The 12,538-nt window shown below is 40.1% G+C and overlaps 1 protein-coding gene across 1 annotated transcript in view; it reads right to left on the bottom strand.

Moving 5' to 3' along the window:
• Window positions 1-478: 478 nt before the first annotated feature.
• Window positions 479-12,538, bottom strand: part of LOC102380084 (E3 ubiquitin-protein ligase RNF130-like) — a gene marked incomplete at its 3' end in the record, with an annotated part of 48,074 nt that continues 36,014 nt past the window's right edge. The window contains exons 4-5 of the mRNA XM_025201004.1: window positions 2,635-2,706; window positions 479-561 (exon numbers count right to left, since the gene is read on the bottom strand). Coding sequence (XP_025056789.1) covers window positions 479-561; window positions 2,635-2,706 — 155 coding nt within the window. The remainder of the gene's footprint in view (window positions 562-2,634; window positions 2,707-12,538) is intronic.

The following is a 12,538-nucleotide window of genomic DNA, read 5'->3' as shown; positions in this document are numbered from 1 at the left end:
CTGGGGGAATGCTTGACCGAGCTGGAGTTGCTGAAACAGCAAAACATCAGGTTGCAGCAGCCACTGTATAAATTCTGCATCTGTGCCTCAGTTTGCTATCATTCACCAAGATACTGGGTCTGCCCATTCTTCTGTCATTAAAGCTCCTTTCGTCTTATTCTCTCACTCTAGGTTGCATCTTTCATACCATTCAAAGCTTTCCGATCTGTTATTTCTCAGAAACCTCTTTTGCCTGATCTCCATTGTCAATAACTGTGCCAGCTATCACCTGCAAGTCTTTCTATTGCATTTGAGACCGTGTACTCCCAGTCTCAAGCATTACAGCGTTACACACACCTACACTAGTATATAAGTATTGGAAAAAAAGAGAATGTGGTACATAAAATAAAACAAAGGGGTCTTAAAAAAACCCCAAAACACAGTGCAAACATTTATGAAGAATAAATCCTTTTCCAAGGAAAAGAAAATGCTAGCTTACTTGCATGGCAGAATGCGGACAACATCGTTCTGCTTGTAACTCTCAATGCAGACAGCACAATGATCAAAGTCCGGGTCTGTTTCCTAAAATGAATAGCATGAAAACTAAAGTCAAAAGTTATGACTATTAAAAGCAATGTAGGCACTTTGCAACCGAAGAATCCCGCTAGCCCACGGAGCACTAGATATGCAAGACGACTATTAAGAGGAAGATACAGAAAGTGACACAGGTTATTAAATCCTACCACATTTCCCCTCCCACCCCAAAACCCACATGTTTTACCTGCATATCAAAGTCACCCACTCATTTAAAACTACTGTTTACATGCATCTGACATTTAAGTTAGAGGAAGACAAGACAGCTGTAACCATCATTTTGTACAAACAATCTCTTCACATTGACTCAAGGAGGTAGTAATTTTCAAGGGTGTTAAATTTATGATCTAGTCTATGGCTTATAAAACATTTTTTTTTTTGTATAATACTAAAATATATTATTTCATCCCCTCTTGTAATAAGAGATAACTGCCATCATTCCATGCTTCAAAAAGTCCAGCGTGGTCTCATTCTTCAAACCCTCTCCACAGCCTCAAAATTACTCATGCCCTTCTTAAGCAGAGAGGGATTCAGGTCAGGATGCTTGCTGGCTCTGCAGTATTTTGCTACAAAGATTACACTCCAATTACTGTTTCTACATTGACAGAAAGAATTTCACTTATTTTAAGCTTTCCTTTGGAGAAAGACAGATGTCACGTAGGCATAACCATGGCATTGTTGGTATACAATTAAAACCTTTGTGCTACACACACAGACTGTGCTTTCTCCCAGCCCAAATTCAGACAGTTCTTTTCAACACCAGCAAAGTACTGAGACAAGGACATCAAAAACCACAGCAAGACAAAATTAGCAACTCCGCTGTCGGAAACAGGCAGTCAATATTTCATGCAGAGAACCCTGATGGGCTGCACTGATGAATGACAGATTTATTCCTGTATTCCTTTCAACTACATATACGCCTCCTGCTGCCTGTACTGCAACCTCCATATCACGTAACAGTCTTGCAAGAAGACAGCATCTTTCCTCTCTGTATTAAGTTCTAAATATATGCACGTAGGCAAAGATCTATTGCAGAAAGTTCTTATAGCCAAAAGGCACGGGGGAGGAGGGGAGGAAAAGAACACAGGCTTGGGAAAAACATCTTCCTCAGATTTCTCTTCAGGCAAGCACAAATTCAGAGAGCTTCTCCCGTTAGAGATGGTATTGGTAGGAAAGATGAGACTTAGGCAGGCTTAAAAGGCCAAAGAGAAACTGCTTGCTTTTTAATACCCTTTAAATAAAGTCAGGTCTATGCATGATGCAAAATGCAAAGGGACAGTAAACGAGGCTATTAAGCAAACCTCTGGTAAAACCAAAAACCTGAAGAATACCTACAGATTTATAATTTACAGTGCATCAATTATTCTGCGATACCCAACCACAATTCCCACAGTTCCAGATGGAAGTGGCAAAGAAAATAACCTTATTGTGAATCCAAGGAGAGGATATGGAGGTGAAGATTACGGACTGCCTGACGATTAAAATGTTTAATTTTGTAACAGCTACAAGCATCCTTTAAGTAAAAGCTAGCATGCAATTCAACTTGTGTCACTCCAAGAACACATGACTGTTGAGAAATCACTTGTATATAAAAAAAGACATCTTCCTCCCTAAGCCTTCTTCCACTTTGCATAACATACATGCAATTGCAAGTTTACTGCGACTCGCATAACTGATTTTAACCCTGCCTTTTCTTTCGTACTGATAATTTATACAGAGCATAGTAAAGAAAATGTCATGATGGTTAAATAGGGTTCTTGCATGACGCTTTCTGTACTCCTGCCTGCAAAACCATCAGGGCCAGCTAGCACAGAAAAGCAACCGCCATTCAAGTTGCCAGGGAGAGCTCACCAAGTTTACAGGCAAGAAAACTTCTCCTCTGGGGAAGCAGAAGTCACCTAGAGCTTTTGTGCATACTGTAGACAGTAAATATTACGGAGGGTGACCTCTCCAGCAAGCCACACACTAACAGTTGAAAGGGAGGAAGAAACAGTAAATTGTTTTTCTTGCCAGAGTGAAATACAAAGCTCAAGTTTACTGTGAGAAGTCTCATTACTGTACCTTATCGCCCTTCTTTACTGTCCTGGTTGCCAGTTTGCCGATGGCTTTCTTGGCGGCATCTCCAAGGCGACGCTATTAAAAAGTTATAGAAAGAACACAGGAATTAGTGCTGAGAATCAAGCTATTTTTTTCCTTTAGAGGACTTATTTAGGCTAACTATCAGCACTGCAATGTCTGTCTGCTACAGCTAGGCCAGTGCACAAATTGTAGAGGGTACAGTAAAGACACAGGTGCTGGCAAATCTATCCAGAGAGAACATCCAAGTACAGACCACGTGGGTACAGTCAGGGTAATCAGGAGTCTCAGACTGTTGTAGCCATGGCTTAAAAACAAAACTCACCACCCCCCCGCGCACACTTCAACAGGGCTATTAAAAACACAGGATAGGAATAGAAACATGACCTTTCACTAATTTCTATTGTATTCTGCTCTAATCGCTTTTTATTCAGTGAGCCATAACAGCCTTCCTTTTTCTCTCCATACACTGCCTAGTTCTGTTTTTCCCCAGAAGTGGGCAAATCTACCCTAAAAGGTTCATTGCTATTTTTTCCCCCCCATCTCAATACAACCTGAAACTGCCATTATCTATACATGGGGAAACAATTTAAGGACCATGAAATCTAAATCAGTCAATACAGATTAAATAAAGCTCAAATGAATGCCGATTCCAAAACTAAACTCTATTGGGCTGCAAAGGGTCAAGCCACTCTAATGGGCAGCGTTGCTTGGAAGCAGCCATTTCTATGCTTAAAGTGCTGATCCTAATTGCAATGCCCTGTTCGGAGCCAATTAAGAATGGCTATTTGCCAGCTGGTTCAAGGGATTCCAAGGACAGGTCACTTTGAGCTAAGCAAAGCTCATGTTTCCTTGTTTCAATAACCAGAATGCCCCGGAGAAACAGGATTAAGTTTACACTGATCAGGACTCCCCCCCCCCAATCATTTCCAACTCCTATAGTCATATCACATACAATTATTGCAAAAATGTTCCACCTTCACCCCTTTCATCCCAAGAAAAATGCTGGTTTTTGAACCTTCTTCATTCTTTGACTCTCCTGAGTAGATGCAAACCGCACATGATATAAGTCACTATAGGTCTGTGAAAGGACACACTGAGTAAAATGGATTAGTTTATCTCCAACCCTTCACAAGCTTGAAAAAACAATATCTGCTTTACAAGGCTTTGGCTTTTTCTACAACATTTTTTATGGGTTTCTGGACAACCAAAATGAATAGGGCTCCTTATGTTTAAAGCAAAAGGCCTCTATTTTGCCACCACAAACGTGTTTACACACAACAATCATCGGCAAAGCCACATTATTCTGAACGTGCACAAAGGTCTATGTTTTGGGAGCCAAACATAAGGGCCCAAACACTACCGCACCTTCCAGGCGGCACAGCTGGGGATAGGGGGGAAGACAGTGGGGGGCAATGTAGTTTAAGGTGCATCTAGACCTCCCAACGTCTGGACTTGACTGGGGCCTTCTTGGTTCCCAGTTTAAAGTTAGTGCAGCCTCTTTTCTGTTAGAAGTGCTTTGCCAGCACAGCTCTCAGTGTGGACACAGCTTACACTGACAGAACTGCATTTTTGCCAGCATGCACTGCTAGCTGCTCATAGCCTGGCTCCATGCAAAATCACTTGCACCAAGTCAGCAGTTTTAGCTGTATAAATGTACCTATACTCTGGGCTTTTGCCAGCACAGGTATGTCAATCACTAAGCAAACATCTTTACCCTTTTCCACTGAACAGCTAAGTCGTGCTGGCAGAATGTTTTTACACTGTTATAGCCTTATGTGCATTTCACACTGCCTATGGGTCATGCCAGCAGTCCGGGTAACTAGAAGACAACACTGAAGCCCTTCTCTTGCTCTCACCTGGCCTGAGTTGTCACTGGGGATGGCATATGGCTGATACACCAGCCTGAGCTGCCAACAGAACAGCCTGTGCTAGTGGACCAGCTCAGGGACACTACATTTACGAATAATGGTTTGGTTTTTTTTATGATCTGAGATAAATTAGTCAAAACACTCCCCAAATTTGGTATTCACAAATGCAAGCAACTGTGCATGCCGAAGCAAGGCAGGTGCCACACGGGCTTTCCACAAATTGTGCAGTGCAATACATTCTTGACCTTCAAGCATCTCTACAATTTCAGTATAAAGTGTATATTTTAAGATTTTGTAGAGCCTAACAGTCTGCAGGACATGCAAAACTAGTGAAAGCTGTTAAATTTAAATCAGGTGAGAAGTTTAATTATGGTTTAATATTGAAGGAAGGGGCTTATAAATAAAAAATGCTGTCCTAGAAATAAAGGAATAGTTTTTCCATACAAGTGTTAAATTAAGTGGCTGTTCTCACAATGTATTCAGATAAAGCTTTCATTGAAGAAATGTCTGTACAGAAGGAAAGCACTTGCACATAATTACAGATATCGGGTATCCCTCCACTAAACTGCAACCACACCTTCAGTTAATGCCTGAATCGCTATGCCTCTTAGAACAGGACGTGAATGTTATGGGCAATGGAAACTGAAATACAAATATGCAGAGGATTTAGCTGTTAAAGTGCTTTTCAATCCTTTGGAGTATATCGATTGTAGGTGGAGCTGGCACCATCACCTATGATTAAGGTCAACTCATTCACTTCTGACAATAAAGATACTGTTTTCAGTTTGCAGATAACTGCCAAATTAACAGTTTGGGCTGAATCCTTCCATGCCAGGGTCTCCCTTTTTCAGCTAATATCATTTAGCTGTTTCTGAGAACGTTGGGGAAAAAAAATACATCTTCTCCACATTAGGAACAGACTCCTACAACTGTTTCACTGAAGAGTTCCAAGACCTTCATGCTATAAAGAAGGAATCTGAAACCTGGCAGAAGTTACCCTGGTGTCAGGATGCTTCCCTATGAGAACCCACCCAAATCTGGCTGTTATAGCTTCTGGGGAAAACAAATACACCAAGCAACCCTGCTTTTAAAAAATAAATAAATAAAATAAAATTAAAATTAAAATATATTAAGATTGGTATCTAAATTCTCTGGAGTTTCAAACAGCATTGGGTAGGTTCCAGTCTAGAGGCAGATATGATTTGAGCTGGACTTGATGGCCACACTTGGTAATAGAGCAGGTATTTGGTAAATCTTCCCCCGCTGGTGTCTACAGAGCAAAGAGGAAGACACAACCTGCTTGAAATGGGAGGATGAGAAATGGTGGGGGGCAAGAGGAAGAGGGCAGTAGGAAGTGAGGAGAGACCCAGGATGTGGCAAGCAGGAGCAAGGTAGACTGACAAAGTTGGCCTAAAAGAACAGAAGGGGTTTCATCAGGACAGCACGATCTCTCCAGCCCCTGGAACTGAAACCCAAAGTCCTGAATCTTGACAATGCTATGCCGCTGTGAGCAAATAGCTTTAAAGCCTATTTGCAAAATGTACCATCTTTCCTCCCGTGGCCGACTGGTCCACAAAGAACCTACCCCCATAACCAAGGACTTTATTGGTTTCAACTAGGTAGAGCGAGCTATAGATACAAGAGTCCAAAACCTAGCTGATGACTCAAACAGAAGGGCAGAGCAATTTTATTATTTTTATTACTACAGTTCTTGAAAGGACTTAGGTTGAAGACAAAGAAAATCATGCATCGTGACATCTTCAATTACACTGCTGCAGACTATTTTTTTCTACACTATCCACTATCATGAATTCAGTGCATGTGAGGGGGGCAAAAATAGGTAGAAGTAGGGGTGTGACAGGAATCAAACTTGGCATTTCCTGACACCCGAGTGCTTGACATTTAAGCCAAAATAACCTAACACCACAGGCTTTTTGCAGGTGATTTATCAATACTGTTTGTATTACATGCACCTATACACTTGCACCAAGTGTTATCATTCATACTTAAATATCAGCTCTTCCAAACACTAACAAAATTCAAGATACAGTTGACTGCATTAACATTTGTTAACACACTTCATTACCTTTGAATTCTATTTAATAGTTACATGATCATGTCAAGGTTAATGTGCATCTATATCAGGAATTTGCATTAGTACAAAAGCCCATGTCACTAATATTGCATTAATGGTCTCAGTTTGAAACCAGGATATGAGGGTGCACAAATATGATTTAATGTATGCTATTCATTTTCATTACCAAACTTACACTGGTACAAAATTTAAGTGTAAATAAATATTTAGACAGGCCAGCATCATACACACTTTTTTGAGCAACTAGGACAGTGATTCTCAACCAGGTGATGTGGGATGCCTTGAGATCCTTTCAAGGGTGCTGGGGGTTTACCACTGTTAGGTGTGTAAATACAATTCACAAGATAAACCCAGAGATCTCAAATAAGAACCACAGTGTTAAAAACAATGTAGATCCGTGGTCTGAGTTCTTTGCACCAGAAGAATTGCTCTAGTACTTTTTGTAATCAAAAACAGAGTGAAAACTAAGAGCTGATATTTTCTGAGGGGTGCCTCAAATCTACCAAGGGGTGCCTTGACCCTAAAACAGTTGAGAACCACTGAACCAGGATGTACCGTATATTTGCTTATGGAAAAGTTCAACACTATTAGCTAACTGAATAACCACAAAAGGAGTTTCATGTTTTTGGCCTAGCAGAAGTGCACAAGGTTAATCACGCGAAGCACCTGTATCGTACAACTCTACTTACATTTTCTTCTCTACAAAACAGCCTGTTTTCAATGGTTTCAGTAGACAGGAAGTGTGCTTCTGTACACGATAGCTTAAAACAACAGAACTTAGAAATGAGCCATTGTTCATCACTAATAGCTCTGGCTTCTCCGTTACAATATGAGAGCACTTCAAACTGGGCTCTAGCTGTTGCCACCTCCTTATTAAACTTTAATAAGCTGAGCTTTTTAAACCACATAAAAATTTCATCAAGTTTCTCCTGACCTTTGTAAAAATCTAAAGAAAGAAGAAAGGTCATAAAAGGCCTTTCCCAGTGGAGCAACTGTTTTGAAATGTGGGAATTTGGAAGTAGCACACAGTGAGGCCGGGGATGCACAGGAACAATTCTGTACTCCATGGACATTCCTGAGTGACTGGTGTATTTAAATCTTTATCTTCCCAAGGGACCACATTAAGTACCAGTTACAGTCTGGTCAGTCAAGTAATTAAATTTTCCCAAAGGTGTTTCAGGATCCCCTCTGGACCAACAGCCTACTAGAAGCTATTTCTAGAAGCTAAGGAAGATACCCTTGGACACTTGTGAAGTTTTAAATCTGTCTGAGGTTTATTCAAGTAACGTTAAATAGATTCTTCAGACCTTCAAAGTAGCTATAAGGAGACCTTTCTTTAATAGAACATATCCCCCTACAAGGGACTGTTAAAGCAACTCCTTACACATGGACTAATTCCTGAAAAAACCTATATACAACTCCTGCAACTATAGCCAAACAGCTGAAATTCTGAAATCTGGAAGACGCTTAAGGTAAATGGCAACATAGAAAGGCCAGTACGTTCTGTCTTCAGGGGACAGAGTCAAAGACGGCAAAAAAGCCTACAAAAGTTCCTGAGGTTTTCTAATCCCTTCCTAATAAAAACAATGGCATGGCACATGGGAAAAAAAAGACGCGGTGGGGTGGGGGGAGCTCATGAAATATTAGGTTTTTCACACCAATTTAAGGAAGTTTTCATTGCTAGAGCTTAGCTTATATTTTAGTCTATAATCATGTAAGTGCCACAGAAAAGTAGGGAATGGCAGAGTGCAGCAATATTTAGTTAGCATTGCACCCAGATAGAAACAGAACATTGAAAGTGAGACACGAGTAATAAAATAAAGTTGAAGGAATGATTTAAGCTGATCACTGGAGTTTGGTTGATACCAAGAGCTGAGGACATTCTTCTCAGTTAAGAAGGCTGAAGTTTACTCTCAGCACTGAAGGCAACCAGTTTTGGAATATGTTTCTTGGTTCTTCAGAATCTAAATTACGAATGTAAAAGCAACATTACTATAAACTGCATTATGATGCTCGAAGTATAGGACCAGGAAAGTCAAGAGGTCTGCATATATATCATGCCATCTTGGGTAAAGGCACAAGTCAGGACAAATCACTAAGCCTTTTTGTGCCTTAGTTTCTTAATCTATAAAATTGGAACAATAATTATGTCACAGGACTGCTGCAGAATTCACTCATTGGCATCTGGAACATACACCGACGATCTTAAAATAATGCTTGACAGGGCATTCCACAGAAGCAATTCTCAGTTTAGTATCTGGGATAATGAATGCCGTTCTCATTTGTTTAAAGAAGTAACAGGGTCCATCTCAGAAATGGCTTCTTAAAACTATAGAAGAGTCTGGGAGGTACTGATTACAGGGCCTACTGAACTCCATGAGAATTGCGGGCTCTCATCTCAGAAGAGAATGGTGATCTTTTAACATCTTGCTTCTTGGTCTGAGTGTCCTTGAGCAGCTCTTTAGAGACTGAATCAAAGTCAGATGCTGAATCTGGAAAGACACGAATTTCAATGATCTGGGCAGCAGATTTGGTCTTATTTATTAACTGCCATAATGCTTCAAGTCGCACTGCAGGTAGCAAGGTAGAGGAATTCTCCCCAAATGCATGCTTTGCTTACTATGCAACTATACTGCACTCATTTAAATCAATTACCAATTGGGGTCTGTGAACTTTTTCACAGGAAGCATCTCACAGATCATTTACCCTCCCACTTGAAACGTCATGGCATCTGTGGCAACTGCCTGCAATGTCTCTAAACAGCTTTAGAAAACAATTTAGCACCTGCAGATGAGCAGATAGTGGTCTGTGAGGAAACAGATCTGCCGCTGCTCATAGCACCAGCCACTTAGAGAGGTAAACTCTTCCATTTAAATACAGTCCACCTATGTACTAGTAGTTTTAACACGTTAACTTGACTCAATGTATCAAGAGGGATTCAATTACCACCTTCCCAATCTGAACTAATATCTGCTCCTGATTTTTAATGGGTTCTTAAAACCCCTGTTCCACTTGAATGTGTGCAATTTTGTGGCGACATGCCTTGGTATGTATACTTGTGGAGCACTGCCACTTGGATACACTGAATACACACAACGAAATCCATGATCTGCAGACACAGATATTAGTGGAGCAGAAGTGCTCATGCAGAAGCAAAGGATATCTACTGAAAATCAGGCCAACAATATCAGAGACTAGATCACATTTCACCTAGTAATTCTCCTTTCTTATCAGTTTCTGTAACAAGAACCTAAAAAAAAAAAAAAAAAAGAGCAGTGGAGACAGGTACCTGGGGACTCAAAAGGTCATTTCTACTAAGTCTCTTCATAGTGCATTTGTTAGGACAACTGTACTTATAATATTAAAGCAATAGGGCACATTAATATTTTCATATGAACAGTATAATTGAAATGGCAACACATTTTTAAAATGTTCATGATTCAATAACCATGTCCTCTTATCTCAACATAAATACATCTGCATAAACAATGTTATAGTGCTATTATTATTAGCAATATAAAGGGTTTCAGATCCGTACTGGCTAGAGATGTGCAAATAGCTCATTCAGTTTGAGATTACTGTTCAAATGGAAGATGGGACCAAAATCAGAATATAAATCCTATTTCTTCTCCCATTTGTGTATACTAAGCTAACAGAGGTGTAATAAAAGATATCAGATTCACCCAAAGAACCTTGTCTACTAAGCTAATAGGTATTCATGCTTCTTTTAAATTTTATATCCAATTAATCTGTCCTCAGTTATTCCTATTACGGTGTCTGAGAACAGAGAGAACTAGCTTTTACCTGAGTTTGGGAAGACTACATTACACACAAGGAAAAAAGCCATGAATTAACCATGAAATTTTCATACAAAAAGATACTGATACTGTAATCTGCATATAACACATTTTATACAAAATAGTTTAAAAGATATTTAAAAATATTCAGCACATTTATTGGTACTCTCTTTCCATATTTTTCTTCCTATTATACCAAACCCTGACTACCACAAGGCTGATCATATGGGCTCTTAGGAGAGACACTGGGTAATAAATATTTTATCTACTTTTGGTAATATTTAGCAGCATTCCCCATACCTAGTCCAAACTCCTTCCTAGTGCACATCTATCCATGAATTCAAATGGATTTATTTCAAATGGATATGGTAATGAGATTTAATTTTAGTCAATTCATGGCTGGTAAGGTACCCATTAAAAGGTACATTACTTTTCCAATATCCCTTCCGAGTTTCACACACTGTGTACTTAATGGTTGCTTTTACCTTCATTGGAGCTTGGTTTCTCAATTCCCCATAGATCACTTTCTTCAGAGAGAACTGATAGGAATTGTTTCAAATCTCAGGACAGAGTTCCCTCTATCCCAAGATGTTGCCTCAGCAGGGGGATTTACTGTAGCTAGTGTGGCAAAAGGACTGTGTAGAATAAAAAGGCATTTTTTCCTGTGAGCTATGAACTGGGGTGGAAGAAAAGTCTACTGGTATATGGCCCTCCATCAAGTATATTAGTCGCGTGGATGATAGGATTAGAAAGGAACTCCTCTGGCAAGAACTAGACTTTGACAATAGGCGTGTGCAGTTTCTTTTTATTGGTTCACCCCTCCCATTAATGCTCAGTCAAACATACTGGGCGCATCTACACCTGCATTAACGCACTTTAGTTAATGCGCATTAAATCTAGTACCTTCAGGGATTTTTACATGTGCTCTGGGATGCAGCACTGGGTACCTTAATTAGTGGGCCGCACTAATCAAAAGCGCGCACCCATCACGTGTATCAGCGTCCCTGAGCTGAAAAAATGGCGGCGGGGAGCTTTGAACTAAAGCTCATCGAATGTGTTTTAGTTCAAAGTGCCCCAGTGCCATTTTTTCAGCGCATATGACGTGGAAGGCTGCCATAGCACAATTTCCGTGCTCCAGCAGACTCGATTAATCGATTTTTAGTGTTGGAGCAGGCTCCCTGAGCATCTAATAGGAGCCTTCCATTGTGAGATATTAAGAAAGTGAGCATTAGCCTGTCTTAAGGCACATTAACTAAAAAGCACGTTTTAAGTGACACAATGTGCATTAAAATAATGCGCATTAACTGAATAGCACTTTTTTAGTGATGCTTTAATGTGCATTAAAGTGCTTGTGTAGATGCACCCACCAAGTACTATTCTAATCCTTAGTTTGACCACAATTCCTGTGTTAAACAATTATTTATACCCACTTCCAATAGGAGAGGAGTTAACTTCTGGGAAGTACTTAAATGGGCTTATCATTGCCAGCTTGGTTTCTTCCTCAGTCTGTAGGCAAATGAACATAAATGGCATAAAAGGGGGTGGATATTTACCATGCATCAGATACTCAAGGATACTGCCTTTGTGCCCACTCTTACCCAGGGGTAGATGAAAACTAAACTACAGCAGCTTGGATTTCTTTCACTGAAGTATCTTAGTACCTTTCTTTGAGTACTGAGCTACTGCAGTTTAGGTTTCACCTACTGTGGGCCAAGAGAGTACTTACAGTGTTAGTGCCTCCCCTTTCACTTTGGTTTAGGCTGCTTCCATTAAGTCATCTGAAAGCTTGCAATCTACTTGGTATAATTCTTACAAGCACAGCCTTTACCGAGGTATTCAAATCTGAACCCCTATTGAGATTTCTGTTTGATATTCTTCTGATACCCAAGATACGTCTATGGCCCTCAACACAGCATCCAAATACATCCATATTTTTAGTGCATTTATCATCACAGTGCTTCCATGAGGTAGGAAAGTGCTTGACCTCCATTTTACAAACTAATTTACCCAAGGTCACATAGAAAGTCTACAATAAGACAGAGCATTTAACAGACTTCCTGAGTCCCAGGCTTGTGCCCAAGCCAGCAGACCATCCTTCCCCATATAGAAACCACAGAAAAAGTAAT

Source organism: Alligator sinensis, unplaced genomic scaffold (genome assembly GCF_000455745.1).
Source record: "Alligator sinensis unplaced genomic scaffold, ASM45574v1 scaffold550_1, whole genome shotgun sequence".
Taxonomy (NCBI): domain Eukaryota; kingdom Metazoa; phylum Chordata; order Crocodylia; family Alligatoridae; genus Alligator; species Alligator sinensis.
This window is presented reverse-complemented; position numbering and strand designations above follow the sequence as displayed.